We start from the raw sequence: 21,101 nt of genomic DNA, 5'->3' as shown, positions 1-21,101 counted from the left end.
ACATGGCACAAAACATTTTTTGTACCAGATAAAATATAGCCATTAAAAGTCGCCCTTTAGGGGCTTCCCTGGTGGTGCAGCGGTTAAGAATCCGCCTGCCAACGCAGGAGATATGGGTTCGAGCCCTGGTCCGGGAAGATCCCACATGCCGTGGAGCAACTAAGCCCATGCGCCACAACTACTGAGCCTGTGCTCTAGAGCCCGCGAGCCACAACTGAGCCCGTATGCCTCAACTGCTGAAGACCACATGCCTAGAGCCCGTGCTCCACAATGAGAAGCCACTGCAATGAGAAGCCCGCGCACCGCAACGAAGAGTAGCCCCTGTTTGCTGCAACTAGAGAAAGCCCGCTCACAGCAACGAAGACCCAACACAGCCATTAAATAAATTAAATAAATAAATAAATAAATAACGTCCTTTATTCAAGGGAAGTGAAAACGACCACACCCAAACACTTGAAAGCAAACCCCAAAATGAGTTTAAGCCTCAGAAGAGTCCCTCTTAGTTCATTCATGTCCTAATCTTCCAGTGGCAGTGAAGGAAGGCTGGGGGGGTGGCATGGGGAGAGCAGGGGGATGATTTCTATACCTGTGGTATGCTAACCTTCCAGTCGTAAGACTTCAAATAAAACAAATGTCAGAGTAGGTAACTCACAGGCTAATTTTAATATGCTCTGCCACCATGCATGTTGCCTGCGGGGGCCCCGCCTGTCTGAGCCACGTTCCCTCGCTGCTGTCCTGCCCCTCAGTTCCTCGTGCCTGATGTTAGAGCGTGGTTGTGCCTCTGTTCTGCTCCAAATCTCTTAGAAATACGTGAGCGGCAGGGAGAAGGTAGTACAGCACATAGGTTTTAGCGTCAGAAAAACCTGGGTCTAAATCCTGCCTGTTCCAGTACAGAACAGCTCACTAAGCTTGAGACAATGTCTCCAGGCCAGTGCTGTCCAATCAGACTTGGTATGATGATGGAAATGTTCTGTATCTGCACTGTCCAATGTGGTGACTGCTAGCCTCATGTGACTGCTGAGGACCTGAAATGTGGCTAGTGTGATAGAGGAATTTTTAATTGTTTCATTTTAGTTAATTTAACTTAAATAGCTACATGACTAATGGCTACCCTAGTGGACAGAGCAAGTCTAGAAAATGGAGAATTCTCCCTCTTATGGAGGATCCCCATGTGATAATGGACATGAAATACCCCGATAAAAGGCTCTACTATTAAACCAGGTCCTGCCCTGAAAGACCTTCAGAAACGAGTACTGACACAATCTGGACCACTTCCCGTACTGAGGCGGCATCTCTGTGAATCTGCCTGGGTGGGTCTGCTTCAGTCACAAAGCGCTAACACTGGTGCTAGCTACCTCCACACAGGTGTGCAACTCTGACTTTCTAAACACTGCCTGACAATGCAACTGATGCTATCTGGTGTAAAGAAGTTTGCTGCTTCTTTTTTTTTTGTCCTGATCATGCTGATTAAACAATTGGATTTTCAGAAAACTTTTTTTTTTCAGAAGCCTATTTTTAATTAAATTCTTACGGGACACTCTTTGACATCTCAACATTGTTTCCAGATAGAAAATGTTTCTCATTTAAGTTAAACTAATAATATCATTGTATACCAATTGCTTTAAACTAGACAATCTATCTGCACAGGTTAAAAATATACAAAGACATCCATTTTAAGAAACACAAATCAAGCAGCACCAATTTTATTTTATAGCATTTATTATAGTAAAAGTTGCTCTTGTAAAACACTAGTGATTTTTGGTCCATATCTTATTTTCCATTTGATGTTAAAACATTTTACATTATTTACAAAATAAATTGCAATATTTATGATACATAATTTTTTTTCCTGACCTTTGGAACATTATTACAGTTTCAAGTAACTAAAAAATAAAAACATGGCGACTAGATGTACTGAAAAGTATATACTGAACATATTTAATCACCACAGTAATTTAAAAGTCCTGATCTTTACTTCTTGATTAAAATTCATTAACGTGAAGTCATTCAGGAATCTCTGGGATTTCTCTATTATCCACAATGAGAGTATGAATAATCCCTTCTTTCCGCTTCCCACTACTGACAGCCTTTATGTAACAGTCATGGTTCCCAATACTGAAGTGAGTTTCAGTTCCGTCATCTACAAACTCACCCTGGGCAAACAAAAGAAGGAGGAATTAGTGTTCCAGAAACATTTGTCTTTGTCTAGAGCATTAACATCACCCAAAAAGGGAGGTATAATGAAGTACATATTAGTTCAATGTTAAACTTGGCAAGATTAAAGTTAGAAGCTTGTATTTAGATGCTGTTACGTCTCTGTTATGAAGGTTTCTTATTTGTACCCCCTACAATCTTTAAGAATCTTAAGTTTCAGAGAAAAAAAAAAAAGTGTACCTAATGGCTATGTGTCTATAACATACACTATGTAGACAATGTAGACCATTTTCAAAAGTAAAAATAATAAACCTGATAGCAAACATTTATTAGTGATTTATTCTATACAAAGAATGGTTTACATGCATTATTTTATTGCATCCTCACAATAACCTGATTGGAGTACGATTACTATCCACATTTGATATGTGAGGAAACTGAGGCACAGAGTAGTTAAATTACTTGCTGAAGGCCCCAGTCAGTAAGGGATGGAGTGTTCTTAACCACTCTGAACATCTGATTCCCCAGTGTATAAGGTGGCTTACAATAAATACATTAAAAATAACATAAAACCAAACACTACTGAGTCTAGACTTGCTCTGTCCAGTACAGTAGCCACTGGCCACATGTGGCAACTGAGCATGTAATGAGGTGGGTCTAAAATGAGATACTATGTTAAGGGTAAAATATACACTGGATTTGGAAGACTTAGTATGAAACAAAGAATGTAAAATGACTCAGTAGAAACTTTTTATATTTATTACATGTTAAATGATAATATTTTTGATATACTGATTTAAATCAAATTTTTATTAAGATGAACTTCACTGTAAAACTTCTGAAATCTGGCTACTAGAAAAGTTATATATGAAGCTCATATCTGTGGCTCATATTTCTATTGAACAGCACTGATCTAGAGTAAAAAGATAGGGGCCAAGTGGTACAGAGAAGGAATGAAGAACAGGAGGCTTAGAGGATAAAAGTGGATTATGCAAGCAAGCACCATCAGACTCACAACTTGGCTATGAGCTTCCTGGCAGCCAAAGCAGACAGAGCAAGGCCCCGTAGCTAACATTATCTAACCAAAGAAAGCACAGGAGGCATCAGAGAGGGAAGCTTTTTCTTAGCTCTGGGAAGAATCTGGCCAACACGGAGGTGTACTGACCACAAGGACTGGGGGTGCTGGCCCTGGAGTCTAGTGTGTTCTTTTTACCCCTTTTCACATTGAGCTTTGAAAAAATCCCTCAGGTCATACTTCTGTAAAAATCAATTTAGAGGGCAGAGGAAGGGTTGAGTAATACAATCCTTGTCAGTAGCTTCTTGGTAATTTGACAGATACATGGTCTTGGTCACGGTGCTTTGAGATGAAAAGGAAATGGAGAAAGTAAGCCGTAACTCACAGGCAGCAAGAGCAGGTGTGCATAGTGCTGGGGAAGACTGCCCGGCAAACTAGGTCGTAGTTACAATGAGGAGGCAACTGGGTGAGACAGAGCTATTGTCCAAACACTTGTGGTTTCTTGTCAATTACTGAGGAACAAAGACATTGTGGATGGACATTATTTTCAACTCCCTACTTATTTAAAACCACATTCTTAAATCTCTCTTTACATTTGCACTGGAGAATTCCTGGAGGGTGGAAGGAATGTGATCCCAAACTGCAGACTCCATCTAGGGAATTCCAGGGTAGGAAAGGGAGAATAGGAAGGACTAGTAGATGTGGCATCGGGCACACAGTAGGCATGGAAACTTAAGCTGGTCCAAAAGGAGACATAAAATACTGAAGAGCTCTCCAAGCCTCTCTGCATAAAAGTCTCGATGGGTAGGTTTAACCCAGAGGGTGGATCAAACTCTGGAGGATCAATTTTGAGTGAGCCCTGGTTACATTTCCCTTCAAGAATTAAAACTAGGATTAATAAAGAGAAAAGCATTAATCTTTGTAACCTTTGATTTCTGGCTTGGGCACTTCCTTAGAAGCAGATTGGCTATAAAACCCAGCTAGTCTGCTGAATACATTCATCCCAGACCTTCCCTCCAAGCACATCTCCTCACCTTCCCAGACCTACAATAGAGAAGGGAGATAACAGCAGCAACCACAACTTGCAACTAGCTAAACTGTGCCGGGGAAGAGACCTTCTCACGATCTCTAGGCCTGGTGTTCACGTCTGAAGCCATGAAAGGGGACACCAGGGCTGGTATACCACCTGCTTGCCAGCTGACCCCAGAACACATGGGAATTTCCACCCAAAGATTTCAGCTCCTGCTTCCACACTCCCAGCTGTCCAGGACCGCCTCCCCTGCTTCACTTCCTCCCCTGCTGTACATACCATTACTTCCTTCCCACTTGAGATGCACTCCTATATTCATCCCACCACAGCCCTAACAGTGCAAGCAGCAAAAGCCCAACACACTGGGGTTTGGATGGGGATTTCATTGTGCTTGGCTTCAATGGGTGGGGTAGCCTCTTAGCACTGCTACTCTACAAATTCCACTTGTCTTCTGGAGTTCGTGACAGTGCCCTTTCCTACCTGCCTTTGTGTCACCTGACATTGTGTGCATCATTTCTTCTTCACAATCTTTGCTTTTAGAAAAGTACTATCTGCTTTTTGAGTGTATGGTGTAAAGCCTTCCTATTCAGAGTGTGACCTGTGGACCAGCAGCTCTGGCAACACCTGAGGACATGTTAGAATATGCACTTTAACAAGATCCCAACTGATTCTATGCATGCAAGTTTGAGAAGCAGTGGTATAAAGCACCTCTTTAACCTGGATAAACACAGGAGGACTCAACCTTTGGGGAGGACTTTTTTTTCTTTCTTTTTTTTTTTTTTTTACAAACCCTTGTGTCGAGGACTGACTTTCAATAAGTTTGCAGCAAGGGAGCTGCTCTGCTAGGTACGAAACCCAGACCCAAAAGGAGATCGTCTACGAATGGTTTAGCACCAGGGTCCTCATGAAACGGGCGTGATGGGCGAGGGGGCGGCCACCTTTCTAGCCGCGCGCCCGTGTCCCAGGACGAAGGATTCTCCGCACCGGACCCCGGTCCCGACGTGCAGCAGGTTGCGCTGTGCTGCACCGCGCCGGGGAGGATTTTGTAAACGTGGGAACTCTTTTCAGGGTAGAGGCTGGTCCAGGAGAGGAAAGGTAGAGTATGAGCTTGGTGCCACACATAAGTTGTTACCAAACTCTCACTGCCCCAGGCACTGCCCAGGAAAGTTCTTCAGATTTTGGAGTCAGTATTACTTCATCTCTTTTTTGTTTTTAACCAAGAGGACCTTCATTACTTATAAAATCTCCAGTTAGGAAACACAGCAACATTTCAATGGTCACTCACGCACATGGTGAGGGTAATCAAAAGGTCAACTTACTGCTGTCTCCATTTTTTTACCATTGCACCATACATCCATAGTGTCTTTTTCTGTAAAAGTAACAGATGAAAAAAAAATTATAATCTGTGATTTAAAGTTAACACTTCATTATTTTAAGAAGAGTCTGTTACACTGGATTTTGAAAACTCCATTAATTCCATTCATGGCTTTGAAATTCTTCCAAATTTGAAGAAACTGTGTTTATCTTTTGTTCGCAGACGAAATAAAAATGAAATCAATCTTCTAAGAAAAAATCATGATCCCAATACAAATTAATGAAGACTTGTTAAAGAAAATCTTTAAAGGAGGATGCAGACAAATGAATGCGAAGAGGGACCTTTCCACACAGAATGTCTTTTTTTTCATATCATCTGAAATGTTTTAATAAAATTTTAAGGTCTCGTTGTGAATCAAAGAAGCGTTTACACACTCCCAGGATTACAATGTGTTTCCATTTAGGATACCAATATATTTTAGCAAATTAAAGAGTGTTTTTGGCCTTTTAAAAACATACGTACTTTAAGTAATGCAATATGTGACCTTATCCCTTTTTTATTTTTTGGATTATAGCAAGTATTGCTTTTCTTTTTTTTATTGGACTATAGTTGATTTACAATGTTGTGTTAGTTTCAGGTGTACAGCACAGTGATTCATTTACACACACACACACACACACACACACACACACACACACACACACACACTTTTTCAGATTCTTTTCCCTTATAGGTTATTACAGAATATCGAGTAGAGTTCCCTGTGCTATACAGTAGGACCTTGTCATTTATCTATTTCATATATAGTAGTGTGTATTTGCTAATCCCAGACTCCTAATTTATCCCTCCTAGAATGTCCTCTAACATCAGTGACTAGATGATTCCTCCTGCCTCTCACTAACCCGACTGGATGATGGCACAAAGAGACCGCCAGAAAAGGCTACCCTGCTGTTCATACAGGATAGATAGCAATTTAGCCTTAAATTTCATACTGGATAGCACAGTAATCTCTATTCATTTTGTTATGGTTTCACTTTGAGGAAAATTACTGGATCATAAGAAAAAAATATAGGCATAGTACTTGACAGACTGTTCAGATGACAGTGCTGACATGATAGAGCAAAATGCTGCCACGATACACTCGGGCATTAGCTAAGGGGCCGCAGCTCACTCCAGGGGGGTGTGTACATGTGTGCGCATGTCACAAACGCATATGCATTTTGGGGAAGGATCCCTAGAGCCACTTGTGAATGTCAATGTCCCAGGGAGTGGCAGGTGGGAGGACTGCACTCATTAAGCAGCCAGAAGACGAGCTTTGGGTGTTATAACGAAGACTAGAGAGAAGCAGGACCTGTGTGTGCATACTGAGCCCAGGGGTCAAAACCTGCCTGGGCCCCAATGTTCACTGCAGCACTATTTACAATTGCCAGGTCATGGAAGCAACCTAAATGCCCATCAACAGATGAATGGATAAAGAAGATGTGGTGCATATATACAATGGAATATTACTCAGCCATAAAAAGGAACGAAATTGGGTCATTTGAAGAGACGTGGATGAACCTAGAGACTGTCATACAGAATGAAGTAAGTCAGAAAGAGAAAAACAAGTATCGTATTTTAACGCATATATGTGGAATCTAGAAAAATGGTACAGATGAACTGGTTTGCAAGGCAGAAATAGAGACACAGATGTAGAGAACAAACTTATGGCCACCAAGGGGAGAAAGGAGGAGTGGTGGTGGAATGAATTGGGAGATTGGGATTGACACATATACACTAATATGTATAAAATAGATAACTAATAAGAACATGCTGTATAAAAAATAAATTTAAAAATTCAATTCAAAAAAAAATTACATGCTTTCTTCTGGTAATTGTTTGCATTTAAATTTCAAATCATTAAAAAGTACTATTCACGGGCTTCCCTGGTGGCGCAGTGGTTGAGAATCTGACTCCTAATGCAGGGGACATGGGTTCGAGCCCTGGTCTGGGAGGATCCCACATGCTGCAGAGCAACTAGGCCCGTGAGCCACAACTACTGAGCCTGCGCGTCTGGAGCCTGTGCTCTGCAACAAGAGAGGCCGCAATAGTGAGAGGCCCGTACACCGCCATGAAGAGTGGCCCCCGCTTGCCACAACTAGAGAACGCTCTCGCACAGAAACGAAGACCCAACACAGCAAAAACATTAAATTAATAAACTCCTACCCCCAACATCTTCTTAAAAAGAAAAAAAAAAAGTACTATTCATATTAAAAAAAAAAAAACAAACAAACCTGCCTGTGTGTCAAGGCTGGATGCCTTGACACTGACAAGCCGTCTACTCCAGGAACACGGTCTCTTCTCCCTGCACCTCGAGATGTGAGCCTCACTTAGAGAGTGGAGAAAGGACTTTGAACTGGGCTAGAGGGAAAGAGAAGAGCAGAGGGGCCCAGGAGGTATGGGAGGGGAAGCCCAATGGCAGCCTGAGTGGGGAGCATCTACGGCCACAGTTGTGGGGAAACCCAGCTCAGCCACCTGGATCAGAGCACAGGGTGCTCAAATAAACCATGACGGTGGTGACAATCGGAATTTTATTTAGTGGGCCAACTGAATGTGTACATGTACTCAGATTTTCTATAATAGCTGTTATTAACATGCCTCTGAAGAACATTGCTAATCCAGAAGCCATAAAAGAAAAGGGGTAAGTAAATCTGACTACATGAAAGTAAAAAAGATTTCTGCATGATTAAAAAAACACATGCATACGTATAAGCAAAGTCATATAATAAATGACAGACTGGGAAAAATACTTGAAGCTCACAATACAAAGAGCTAATTTTAGTAACAGAAGGACTCCTAGCAATCAAGGAGAAAAAGACCAACAACCCAAGAGAAAACAGGTCAAAGGACACGTACAGGCATTATCAGAAAAGAAACACAAAAGGACCGTAAACACATGAAAAGAGGCTCAACCTCACCCAATTCTGAAAGAGGCAAATAAAAAACATGCTGAAATACCATTTTTCACCTAAAAGTAAAGTAGCTGGTGAGCCACTACATTTCTAAACACAACACTGTAAAATTCTGGAACATAAAGATGAGCCCCCAAAAGCTTCCAGAAAGAAACAACTAATGAGATTCAGACTGCATAGAACTTCTCATTCAAAACAAGGGAGAATAGAAGACAATGGAACAAGGCTTTCAAAATTTCTCAGAGGAAAAAAACTCCACATTTTAAAGCTAGAACTCTATACTCCACAAAAGTATCAACTTCATATAAGGTTCATATAATATTTAGCTCCTAGACACCCTTTATTAGGAAATCACTTAAGGATATTTTCCAGTAAACAAAGGTAAAACTGGCAGCTGTGGCATTCAATAACTGATGGAACTAAAGCCAGGGTTCCATGAAAGCAAGCCCAGGACAGCCACTGGGCAGCAGGCCTGGGAAGCAACTATCTAGTTTTGAACAGGAAGTCAACAGACGCCCAAGAATACTGTCATTAAGAATGAGAAGTTTTCAAAGCAATAGATAATACGAGTAAAAAATGCAAACAGACATTAGGAACATGAGCGAAGAAGATATATTTCCATTTCCAACAAGAAAAGAGAAAAGCCACCAGAAGAGCCCAGAAAAACAAATGACTAAAAAAAAAAAAAAAAAGAATCAAGGTCCAATTGTGAAGTAAACAAAAAATGAGGTATAATTTTGAGAAACTAGTAGATTATAGAACAGAAAACTCACTTGACCTTGACACTAAAAACAACTTCCTTTGAGTGGCACAGGGGGTGTGACAATAATACAGAGAAAGAATGTAACCGTGGCCCACTCCAAAAATATTTACAAAATCACAATAATATAAATGTTATTTATTGGTTTTTAATTTTAGAATCAACCTATAGAAAAAACACAGGAGAACACAGTTATGGCTACAGAACAGAATACAAATATTAACTACTCTGATGATGTCAAAGAAAAGGTAGAGAAGACAGAAGTTGAAGGTGGTAAAGGTGGGAGAGGAGCGGCGGGGGAACTGTATGTTCACAGCCTCATCTTACTCAACAGGGGATGAAGTAAATTTGAAAGCTGATGATGAAGATGGTGGTAGTGGTAGCAGAGGCATGAGTTTTTTACTGTCTCCAAATTTCCCCTGCTAAAACAGACAGGGCAACAGAGCAGAACCAAAGACCCGATAGACAGTATCTACACCACAAACTCTACAGTACCAATAGGTGGGGGAACCACGGGCAACTCCAAGACAGTAGCTGTAGTATCGGCAACCATGCAGAAGGAAGCAGAGGGAAGCAGCAGAGCCTCTGGTGGACCTAAGAATCCCCAGACAGCAGTCCCGGTTCTAACTGGAGCGTTCGGAGTGGGGATGTGTGAAGAGCAGCTGAACTATAAGGGGTTTTACATCCTGACAGTGGACGGGGTGTGGGAGCAGCGGGAGGGGTCTGAAAGGGCTACAGCAGTCTGGGCCCCAGGAACCCTCAAACCAACCCGCCGAAGCTCCCTTCCAGTACAAACCCCACACTGAGAAGGTGGGAAGACAATCCAAACTGAGCACCCAGGGAAACGAGAGTAAAAGAGAAAATCTAGAAAAAACGGGGTAAGGAAACAGCAGCCGTCTCAGAAAGTGTGCCCCAATGATTTTTAACATCATCCAAAAACGACAGAAAAGGGAACTCAAGAACCTGAAGTTTAAAAAGCTACATAAAACCACACTCCCTTCTATAAGTTCAGAAAAACTAAGATCATACAAGAATTATCAAAGAGAGGTACTGAGCTCTAGATCCACACAAAATTGTAAGAAAGAAGAACAGACTACCATCATTATAGATAATAGAAGTATCAGAAAGACATGCTTACGTGAAAGGTAAAGCTGTAAAATACTATTTCAAAACGAGCTGAAAGAAATTAAGAAAATCATACAAGATATGAAAGAATGACTAAACAATGATTAGAGAAACTGAGAAATGAAGTATAGAACTCAGTAAAAATTAGAAATGAAAATAATTTCATAAATGAGGACTCAACTAAAAGGAACACAAAACAAACATAATAAATAATTCCTTAATAGAAACAGAAAATGAAGAGGAGGAAAATTTTTTAAATCAAAAAGAAATAAAGATGACAGTACAAGTCACAGGCTGGAAGAAAATAACTGCAAAACATATCCGATAAAGAATGTGTATCTAAATACCTTTGTTACATTTTTAGAATTATTGACTGACAGGAAGTATTTAAATGGCAACCTAGACATCATCTTTTAAATATAACTGAAGCCAAAATGGTTGAAAAAATTAATCTGCTTTTTTCTCATGATACGTAAATCTCATAATGCACTAAAGATTATGGTTCCAATTTTTTTAACTCCTTATCTAAAATATACTACGAACTCTTAAAACTCAACAGTAGGAAAACAAACCACCCAATTGAAAAATGGGCAAAAGCTCTATAGAAACAGCTCCCCAAAGAAGATACACAGATGGCAAATAAGCATATGAAAAGATGCTCAACACCACATATTATTAGGGACTTGCAAATTAAAAGTGAGATATCATTACACACTTATTAGAATGACCAAAATCCAAAACACTGGCAACACTGCTGGCAAAGATGTGTAGTAACAGGAACTCTCACTCATTGCTGGGAGGAACACAAAATGGTACAGCCATTTTGGAAGACAATTTGGTGGTTTCCTATCCTCTTCAAGAAAAATTGACACAATTTCTTTAATAAATAAACCATACAGGAGTTTTTTGGTTTCCTTTTTTTCCAACTATGTGCATTTATTACCTGATAAACATTTTTCATTCTTAAAAAAAAATTTTAAGGTATTTTCTAGCATTCAACTAGACTATATACTATGTTTTTTAATAAATTTATTTATTTTTGGCCGTGTTGGGTCTTCGTTGCTGCATGCAGGCTTTCTCTAGCTGCAGCGAGCAGGGGCTACTCTTTGTTGCGGTGTGTGGGTTTCTCGTTGTAGTGGCTTCTCTTGTTGAGAAGCATGGGCTCTAAGTGCAAGGGCTTCAGTAGTTGTGGCACGTGGGCTCAGTAGTTATGGCTCGCGGGCTCTAGAGCACAGGCTCAGTAGTTGTGGCGCACGGGCTTAGTTGCTCCGTGGCATGTGGGATCTTCCCAGACCAGGGCTCAAACCCGTGTCCCCTGCCTTGGCAGGCGGACTCTTAACCACTGCGCCACCAGGGAAGCCCTAGACTATATACTCTTAAAAGACACAGACAAAGTCTCTTCATTTATGGAGCCTCAAGGCCTGGTACACAAACTGCCCTTTAAGAGGTTCTCAATATTACCTAATAAATGAATCAATGAATTAATGAGATGATCTACATAGTCTTAACTTAGTGATATGAGAAGCAGGAAATACTAAGAGTAACCAGAAGAGTGAAAAGGTAGTAAATATTTGTCTTGCAAGTTTTGTAGGCCCAATAGAAACTGAGAACACAGATGGCAATCTGTAATAGCAGAACTTAGCTCAAAGAGCAATGGCTTACTTTTTATTTTTAAATCTACTTTATCTGGACTGATGATTTTGATCTGCTGCAGTCCTAAACCTATTGCTATCCAGAGAAAAATTCCCTTTTTAGTGATGAATCTTTAATTTCCAACTGCCTTTAGACATGGTTTTAAAGAGAAATATCAAATAATAACAAATGTCTACATCAGTATTTCTTTTTTTAAACCCAAGTTTATAATCCTCGAATCCGTCACTATAAAATCTGGCTCTCATATTTTCCATATAAATCAGTCAATTCAATGAATACTTCATTTCCACAGGACACGTGAGAAATATAACTGCACTTAACATTCTCTCCTATTCAAAGCTGCCATAAAAGGTCTGGACAGTTAGAGGAACTAATTAAATGGCCACCATAAAAAGCCAACAAATTCTGCAGAAACGGCTCTCACTTACCCAGCACAACTCTAAAGTCCTCACCATCCCAATGTAATAACCAAGTATTGGTGGTTTTTGATCTGTTCTCCATATACTTCTTGAGACTTTTCCCATTAATTTCCAGAGTATATTCATAAGCAAAACCACTGACAGCATCTATATTTATGGTTGCTTTCATCTTTGAAGCTCCAACACAGAATGTTTCTTTGCCCACTAATTTGAACATCCATTCTTTTCTTATCTCTTCCTAAGTAATAAAATATAAAAGTTGAAAACACATAAATGGAAGAAAATTTAATATTTTCATGATACAAAGGTTTTAGAAAATAAAGTCATTTTAAGTTTAAATATTAGATGTTATAGTCTATGAATTGCACAACTATTATTAGTTTACTTTGTATGGCAAAATGATACAGGCCAATATATAAAGATAACCACTGTAAGAGAAAAGCCTTGCATTCACATATGAAGAATCTACATTAGCAAAATCAAGCTTCCCTGTACACCATATTTCCGAAGTAACAGTTTTTCCTACCTTCCCATCTACATATACCACTCGTTTGCCTGATGTGGTCCCATGTTCGAATTCAATCTTATGAACTCCATCACTTAAAGCAACATCCCAAACAGCTACGAGATCTGTCATTTTTTCCAGGCTGTAAGGAGGGCTAAGGGAATAAAATTAAGCAATTATAATAGGCCAAAACAGTAACAGAATAACCAATTAATCCTTCCAAGGTGAAAGTATCAGATTTCAAAAAGCCCTGAAATTATAAAATATTAAAGTGATATTAGCTAAGAAAGCCTACTTACAGTACATGTAACTATCTTCTCCCTCTTATGCATTCTTCTTTTAAGATGAAATTACTATATATGGGTATATAGTCAGATAATTCCAAAGTCACCTTAATATAATAGGATTAAGAATCAGTCAGTTTATCCACGGAAGTATTCTAAGCTAGGCCACAGAATAATGCTTGGAAAGGTCAGTAAAAAGTTTCTACTTCTCCCTCCCGTCACTTAAAAAGCACAGTATTTAATTTTGGTTTTACTTTTTCAGATCCAATCACTCTAAAGCAAGAATTCTCAAAACATTTTATACTTAAACCAATAACTAGGGATTAATTTTAACAAAAAAGGTTCTAATTTATAATACTAAGACTGAGGAAAAAAGAAGTCATGGAAGAATTGTTCTATAATAGATATAAAAATGTTATGGAAGATAGTAATCTTGTCATTATTATAGGAAATCTTATTAAAAATATAAAGGATTCTGTTTTGTCAAGTTTCTGGCACAATTTAATATAAAATATATATTATATGTGTGTCCTATGTGAATAACCTGTTATGTATAATGAATATGTAACATGTAAGTACTATTTTGATACTGATATAGATCTTTAGCTTTGAGAGAAGTCACATTTATTACAGCAATAATGATCATAGCTAACAGTTATTTAGTACTTACTGTGTGTCAATCACTGTGCTAAGAGCTTTATATATATTAACTCAAAGAATCCTCACCATGAGGTGGGTACTATCATTATCTCTATTTATAGATGAGGAAACTGAGGCTCAGAGAGGCCAAGGGCTTGTTTAAGGTCACAATGACAGTAAGTGGCAGATGGGATGTAAACTTAGGACTCTGGCTCCAGAGTCTGTCTCTTGACTACATCCTACTCTTCATTCACTCTAATCTCCTCTGTAGGGTCTAAATCAAAGACAGTAAATGGATTTTATATCATTTTGAAGTGACTGCCAAGAATTTTGTGCTGAGATGGATTTGGAGACCTTACCTCCAGGTCCTATGGGAAAGGATGCCACATTAGTGCTGGCTACCTCCATGCCAGGTGTTTACCACCCTTGCTCGAAATCACAGAAAAGCAAAACTATGTGTTCTGCAATATCACAAAATGTGTCCTTTAAAAAGTAGCCTGGATAAATACCTCTCCTGAATGATTAAAACTTTCTTGAAATTTTCATAAGCTAGTTTTATTGCAATGCAAGACATTTACCTTTCGTCATCTTCAAAGATAGGACTGTCATCTCCAGATGCCATGGTTGGCAAAACAGTCTTTAATCCAATTAGCAGCCAGGAAAGAGAAAAGGAGAATTGCAGCAAAGAAAGACTGAGAGCAACAAAGATGACATCTGCAAAGAGTTTTTCTAACCCTGCAATCCATTTCTTAAATTGCACGCAGTTTCTGATGAAACAGCGTTTACATACAATAGAATTGCAATATCTAATTTTCAGGGAAAGAAGTTAAATCACGCAAATTAGCCAATCATATTTTTACCTGTTATGGATTTATAATTTCCTAAAATCAGAGAATAAACTCTACTTTATGCCACTGAACTAGGGAAGCCAGGGAAGCCCCCTGAACTGTATATTTTAAAATGGGAAATTTTATGTCATATATATTTTATCACAACTTAAAAAATTAATACTGTAATATATAAAAAGCCCATTGAATTATACCCTTTAAATGGGTGAAATGTATGGTATATGTGTTAAGCTTGCAAGAAGCATCCAGGGATATGCCAGTTTGCTTTCTAAGAGCAAACGTAATTTGCGCACTTACTCAAGCCCACTTAATTTACTAGTGCCAATAATGAATCCATAAAAGTTACGTAGTTTGCTCAGGTCACTAGAAGAGCCCAAGCCAAAACTAAAGTCCAAAACTCCTGTGTAATTAACTAAACAGTATCTGGGCTTTAATGCTAAAATCAGAAGCACACATAATACTCACACACATAGGAAACCCCCCACATTTGAATATTTGGGATTAACAGTTGTACCCCTGCCAAACCTACTGAAAAATAATTTCAACTATTTTTTGCTCCCAAGATCTACTCCAGTCTAGCCTTTTCTGTATAGATGTCCAAGGGTGCTCACTCCTTGTAAAAAACGGGAGATTGACAATCGTTTTGGTCTGGAAACAGCCAGAAGCCACAAATTGTTTTTTAAAAGATATTAAGGGCTTCCCTAGTGGCGCAGTGGTTAAGAATCCGCCTGCCAATGCAGGGGACACGGGTTCGAGCCCTGGTCCGGGAAGATCCCGCATGCCGCGGAGCAACTAAGCCCATATGCCACAACTACTGAGCCTGCGCTCTAGAGCCCGTGAGCCACAACTACTGAGCCCAAGTGCTGCAACTACTGAAGCCCGTGCGCCTAGAGCCCGTGCTCCGCAACAAGAGAAACCACCGCAATGAGAAGCCTGCGCACCGCAACGAAGAGTAGCCCCCGCTCCCCGCAACTAGAGAAAGCCCGCGCGCAGCAACGAAGACCCAACGTAGCCATAAATTAATTAATTAATTAAAAAATTTTAAAGATATTAAAGACCTTAGCATCCATAAAAGCGATCCAGCAGGCAAAGAAAAGCTAAGCATTTTGGAATGAAAGCTAAAGATTCAAAACACACTGTACCCAAAATAAATCCCTCGTTTTTTTAGCACCTTATATATTTGTGGATTTTTCTAGTCTTAAAAATATTTCTTAGGGGAACTTCCCTGGTGGTCCAGTGGTTAAGGCTTTGCCTTCCAATGCAGGGGGTGCGGGATCCATCCTTGATCGGGGAGCTAAGATCCCGCATGCCTCATGGCCAAAAAACCAAAACATGAAACAGAAGCAATACTGTAACAAATTCAGTAAAGACTTCAAAAATGGTCCACATCAAAAAAAATCTTTTAAAAAAATTCTTAGGATATCTCCTATGAAAGCGGAGGGTATCCTGCAACTATCAAAGCAAAGAGAATACATAGCAATAGAGTAAGCCAACAGCATAATATAAACTTAAATAAGCATCCTTTGTAAATCAGAGTAGATTTTGGGATATCGTTCAAAATTTGCTCTACAACTTTTAGAGACTCTAGAAAGTTCAGTAATTCAGCAAACTTGAAAGAACTGCCCAATTTTCCATTATAAGGAACTTCAAATATTATCACACTAACATAAGGCATCGTACCATATTAATTATAATTATATTTCATATAAAGTATAAAAGACAACACAGCAAATTAGAAAGGTTAGAAATCAAGATCACAGAAAAAAACTTTTTCCCTCAACTATCAACATTCACTTATACATTCAACATTTATTTATAGAGTATCAGTTTAAGGTGTTGAAGAAGTTTTGGAAATAGTGGTGACGGTTGCACAACATCATGGATGTACTTTATGCCACTGAACTGTACATTTTAAAATGGCAAATTTTATGTCATATATATTTTACCACAACTTAAAAAATTAATACTGTAATACACAAAAAACCCGTTGAATTATACCCTTTAAATGGGGGAATTGTATGCTATATTAATTATATCTCAACAAAACTGTTTTAAAAAAAAACACCCAGGGCTTCCCAGGTGGTGCAGTGGTTGAGAATCTGACTGCTAATGCAGGGGACAGGGGTTCGAGCCCTGGTCTGGGAAGATCCCACATGCTGTGGAGCAACTAGGGACGTGAGCCACAACTACTGAGCCTGCGCGTCTGGAGCCTGTGCTTCGCAACAAGAGAGGCTGCAATAGTGAAGAGGCCCGCGCACCGCGATGAAGAGTGGCCCCCGCTTGCCGCAACTAGAGAAAGCCCTCGCACAGAAATGAAGGCCCAACACAGCCAAAAATAAATATAAAAATAAATAAATAAATAAAAGATTACTATATAAAAAAAAAAAACCCCAGGTGCCCTGCCAGTAGTGTTTCTTGGAATATGATTACACCTATAACCAAGAGATGATCACAGCTGTCCATGTATCTGTCTCACACAGATCTCTAAGCTACAAATTGGACTTAATAAACACATGTCATATTCTAAATTTATCCACCATACATACATTTAATTATCACGACCATGTGACCAAACTGGAAAATGATTATTACAAAGAAAAATCCCCTGTGTTTCAACACAAAGTTTTAAGGATGTAAATAAAAAGGATGGAGAAACAAATTCCATTTATTTTCACTGATAAGGACAATGTCACTCACTCACTTGAAACTTTACATGTCTTCAAAGGAAGCTTTCTGAGTATCTGGTGACATACCCATCAGCATAATCCTTTAAAATCCCTCCCCTAGCAACCCAGCATCCATGTATCAGAAAGTATGACAAATATAAACAGTTTCCACTGTTCATCTAACTAACCCCAGCTTGAATTTTGCTTTAACTTAGGTTTAGTCGTATTGGAGACTGTAATGGTTTATCCAAGCTAAACCTAAGTCAGTTTTAAAAATTACTAAGGTACTCACAGTTCCTTTTCAGCAAAGCTCTAGGTAAGGCCAGCTACAAGGCAGGTCAAACTTAAAGAGGTGTTGACACCGTCCGGCGGGTCCCTTGTGAAGCACTGGGATCTCCAGCAAAGTCTGTCAGAAAGCTCCCTAAGCCAGGTGTTCCCAAATGCGAGGCACAAAAACGGAAATAACTTTTCCGAGGTGCATTTTTGCAACGTATACCACAAGCCTTACGAGGGATTCTCTCTACACAAATAATCGTGCTCAAAAAACCAGACGGAACAGTGCTCAACAAATTGCTTTTTGTAATAGCTAAGAACTGAAAACCACCTGTATGCTCACCATCAGAGAGATAATCCATTATGTAAATCACAGTCCTGTCACTCAGCGAGCGTCAAGCCCCGGCCAGGCGCGGTCAACCTGGCCCCAACACAGACTAGCGCGGCCAATGAAAAGGATGGAGAAAAACATCGAAAGCCGCGCGCAGACGCGTGGGATGTATTAGTAAGACACAGAAGCCGAGCTGCGGCACTTTACGATCCATGTTCAGCGAAACTGCAGCTCGCTCATGCTTGCAGGGAAGAGGGGACTGGAAGGAAATACACCTTAATGTTAACCCGAGTGTCTCCCGGGAGAGGGGGATCGGCTCCTGCGCTTCCTTGCTTGTGCTTTTCTGCTCCACTTTTCCGACGGCGACAAGTATGAATTTATACTCGGGGAGAGGCCGGAGCCGCGGGTCGCGGGGTCTGGCCGGGTAGGGGGGCCCCGCCGCCCACCCCGGTCCCTGCCCCGCCCGCGGCCCGGCCGCCGGGAGACACCAGGAGCCCCCTCCCCGACCCCGTGCGGGCCCGGGCCTCACCGCAGGGTCGCCAGGCCACGGAGACACCGCCCACCGCTCGGCGCGCCCGCCGCCACCGCCGCCGCCGCCCGGAGATGGCGGCCGCCAGCGCCGCGGCGGGGTCGCCTGGGGCTGCGGGCAGGGGCTTCCGGGGCGGCCGGGCCTCCCCACCTGAAGTGTGGAGCTCACCTGAGCGCTGTGGGCCGCGGCGGGGCTCTGGGCCCAGAGACCGGTGGGTTCCGCCGACTCGGCCACTTAGGCAGCGTGGCCTCGTCCCGTCGCCGAGAACCAGACGCAGCCTCCGCGGAAGCGAGAGCTCGGCAGGCGCAAGTCCCGAGCGCGCCGACTCTCTGTCGCGCTTCAGGTCCCCAGGGGTGCCCCGCGCAGGCCGCCTTCCTCCTCCCCGCGCGGCGACCCAACCCCGCCCGCGGCGACCCAACCCCGCCCGCTGCTCCCGCCGCCGGCTTTGCGTTCTCACCCCCTCCCTAGGCTCCTCGGTAAGAACCAGCGGATAGCCGGCGTTGGTCGGACGCCGGGGAAAACCAGGTGGGCCAAACCCCCCTACCTGCTCTGTAGCCGCGGGGCAGGTAAATCCGATCGTGGCATTCGCTCCTTGAAACCCTGTAAGGCTGCTGGCTATTTCTTTAAACATCAAAACTCCTTAGGGTTGGCGCAAGGCCCTGTGTTTGATGTTGCCCCTGCCTCCTCTGGCTTCATTTAGATCCTCAAATGTTGCAAAGTCCTTCTCACCCAGGGCCTCTGCACGTGCTCTTCCCTCTGCCTGGACGCTCCTCCCTGCCTCTTCCCTTAGTTAACCTCCATTTTGCTGTTGAGATTTTTCTTCAAATATCATTTCTTAAGGAAAACTACGCTGGCCCCTAAGGCTTGCAACACCTGAAATTCTCCTTCTCAGCTCCATTCAGGTGCAAGTATTCTTTGTAATCTTTGCTGAATGTGCAGTGTAATTGTACACCGAGGTCCGAGAAGGCGGGACGGCGGCTGATGGGTCCTCACTCTAGCATCTCCCACGTCTGCACAGTGCAGGCTTGTATTAGGCTCTGATAAATATTTGTTAAATGAATGAATGAAGAGCAGGCCTGAGTAATGTTTTAGGTGGCCTCGATTTTTTTCACATTAAGGAAGAGACAGCATCACTGCAGGGAGGGAGGACCGTGGGTGAGTGGGCCATCTGAGAAGAGCAGTGAGTGGTCCCTGTGGAGAGTGGGCCCCAGCAACAAAATAGAGACATGTGAAGGGATTCTGCGGGGGTCCTGGGGCTCTGAAGATTTGGAGGAACAGGGACATCTAGGCCCCATTGTGTAATTTCTTCCTGCAGCTTGATGTTAACGTTAAAAAGGATTGTTTCACCTCTGGGATTGGTAGTGAGGGTGCTGAGCAAGTATGTGAGAGAAGGGGAGTTGGGAAACAATAAAGAACAATCTATTGATTAGGTCAACCTGTCTGCAGAGTAGTAGACTGGATCTCAGAGAGCACTGATTTCTTGTTTGCCACCCTGTATTGAAAGCTCCCTGAAGACAAAGACTTTTCATATTTGTGTTTTTTTCTGCACTAGTGTCCTGAAAAGAGAGTTTTCAATAAATTATTGTTAAAAGAATAAATTAGGGGGCAAAGGTAAAAGGCCTCAGAGTGGTGATTTCCAGAGATGAGACAAGGCTAGCTGAAGATACCTCCCTAATTCCTTTCTCCCAATCCTTAGTTCTTCTGAGAAACAGCTGTGAGTTGTTGGGCTAGGACCAGGAAACCCTGGTTGGGCAGCAGCTCAAAAGTATTGTTTAATGAAGAATCATATTTTCTTGTAAAACTTTGGGAATCAGAATATCTTTTACAAGACCAATGATGTGTAATTTATCGAATGCTTGCTTTGTGCCTTGTGTATCATTGCCTGTCGTTCTCACAACAGTCCAGTGATTATACTTACACCCATTTTGCAGAGAGACCCAAAGCCCTTCAGAAGTTGTGGAGCCAGGCCTGTGGGATTTGAAAAGTTCATATTAACAAGGCCTGTTATTAGAAAAGTATTAATTGTGCATGAACAGAAATATAGGTCCTGTCTTAGAGGCCTGGGGAGCCCCTCTTCCCAGGGGCCCCAGAATGTAGTGGGGGTCAGCCCACTCGTGAAGTGTACCCAAGTCTGTCCCCAGAATAGGCAAGGCAGTCAGATTTCTCCACTGGCTTCTTCTGTGCCACTGTTTCTTCCTTGGGTATAGGTTCTGGGATACCTGGAATTAAGGAACACACCAGTTTGGGCTGCATTTTCTACCTACTCATTCCCTGGGTCCAGGACACTGGAGATAGGAGTAGTTGCTTGTTATCAAACAGGATTGTCATGGAAAGAAATAAAGTCTGAACAAAATACTGTGAAAGGTATTGAACTGAGTGTGAAACGTACTCATCTGGCTGATCCTGCTTTTGACTTTATTTCCACTCTCAGAGTGTCTTCTTGTTACCCAAGAAGTACCTAAATGTTGCTCTAACCTCTTAAGCTGCCTCTCACCAACCTGCCCATGGACGTCAGTGATTTATGTTAAGACAGCAGCTAAAAGTGCTTTCATTCACAATAGTCCATGTTTTCGTCGGGCCTCCATTGGAAAAGGAAATTGTTAA

General features: G+C 41.5%; 1 protein-coding gene across 4 annotated transcripts; it reads right to left on the bottom strand.

Annotated features, from left to right (window-relative positions):
- Window positions 1–1,687: 1,687 nt before the first annotated feature.
- On the bottom strand, window positions 1,688–19,338 carry FAIM (Fas apoptotic inhibitory molecule). Of its 4 annotated transcripts, XM_027091699.1 has the most exons (6): window positions 14,429–14,549; window positions 13,227–13,318; window positions 12,949–13,081; window positions 12,432–12,660; window positions 5,519–5,568; window positions 1,688–2,153 (listed from the first exon to the last, which is right to left on the bottom strand). In XM_027091699.1, the coding sequence occupies exons 3-6, from the start codon at window positions 13,057–13,059 to the stop codon at window positions 2,004–2,006; spliced, it is 540 nt and encodes a 179-aa protein (XP_026947500.1). In that variant the 5' UTR covers window positions 13,060–13,081; window positions 13,227–13,318; window positions 14,429–14,549; the 3' UTR covers window positions 1,688–2,003. The 4 variants fall into 4 exon arrangements, with proteins under 4 accessions (XP_026947500.1, XP_026947499.1, XP_026947502.1 ...); XM_027091698.1 differs by lacking the exons at window positions 13,227–13,318; window positions 14,429–14,549 and adding an exon at window positions 19,042–19,338; XM_027091701.1 differs by lacking the exons at window positions 13,227–13,318; window positions 14,429–14,549 and adding an exon at window positions 18,666–18,880.
- Window positions 19,339–21,101: the final 1,763 nt, after the last annotated feature.

Source organism: Aethalodelphis obliquidens, unplaced genomic scaffold, assembly GCF_003676395.1.
Source record: "Aethalodelphis obliquidens isolate GAN/ISIS:26980383/991018 unplaced genomic scaffold, ASM367639v1 scaffold72, whole genome shotgun sequence".
In the NCBI taxonomy this organism is placed as follows: Eukaryota; Metazoa; Chordata; class Mammalia; order Artiodactyla; family Delphinidae; genus Aethalodelphis; species Aethalodelphis obliquidens.
Note: the sequence above shows the minus strand (reverse complement) of the source record. Positions and strands in the feature narration are given on the sequence as shown.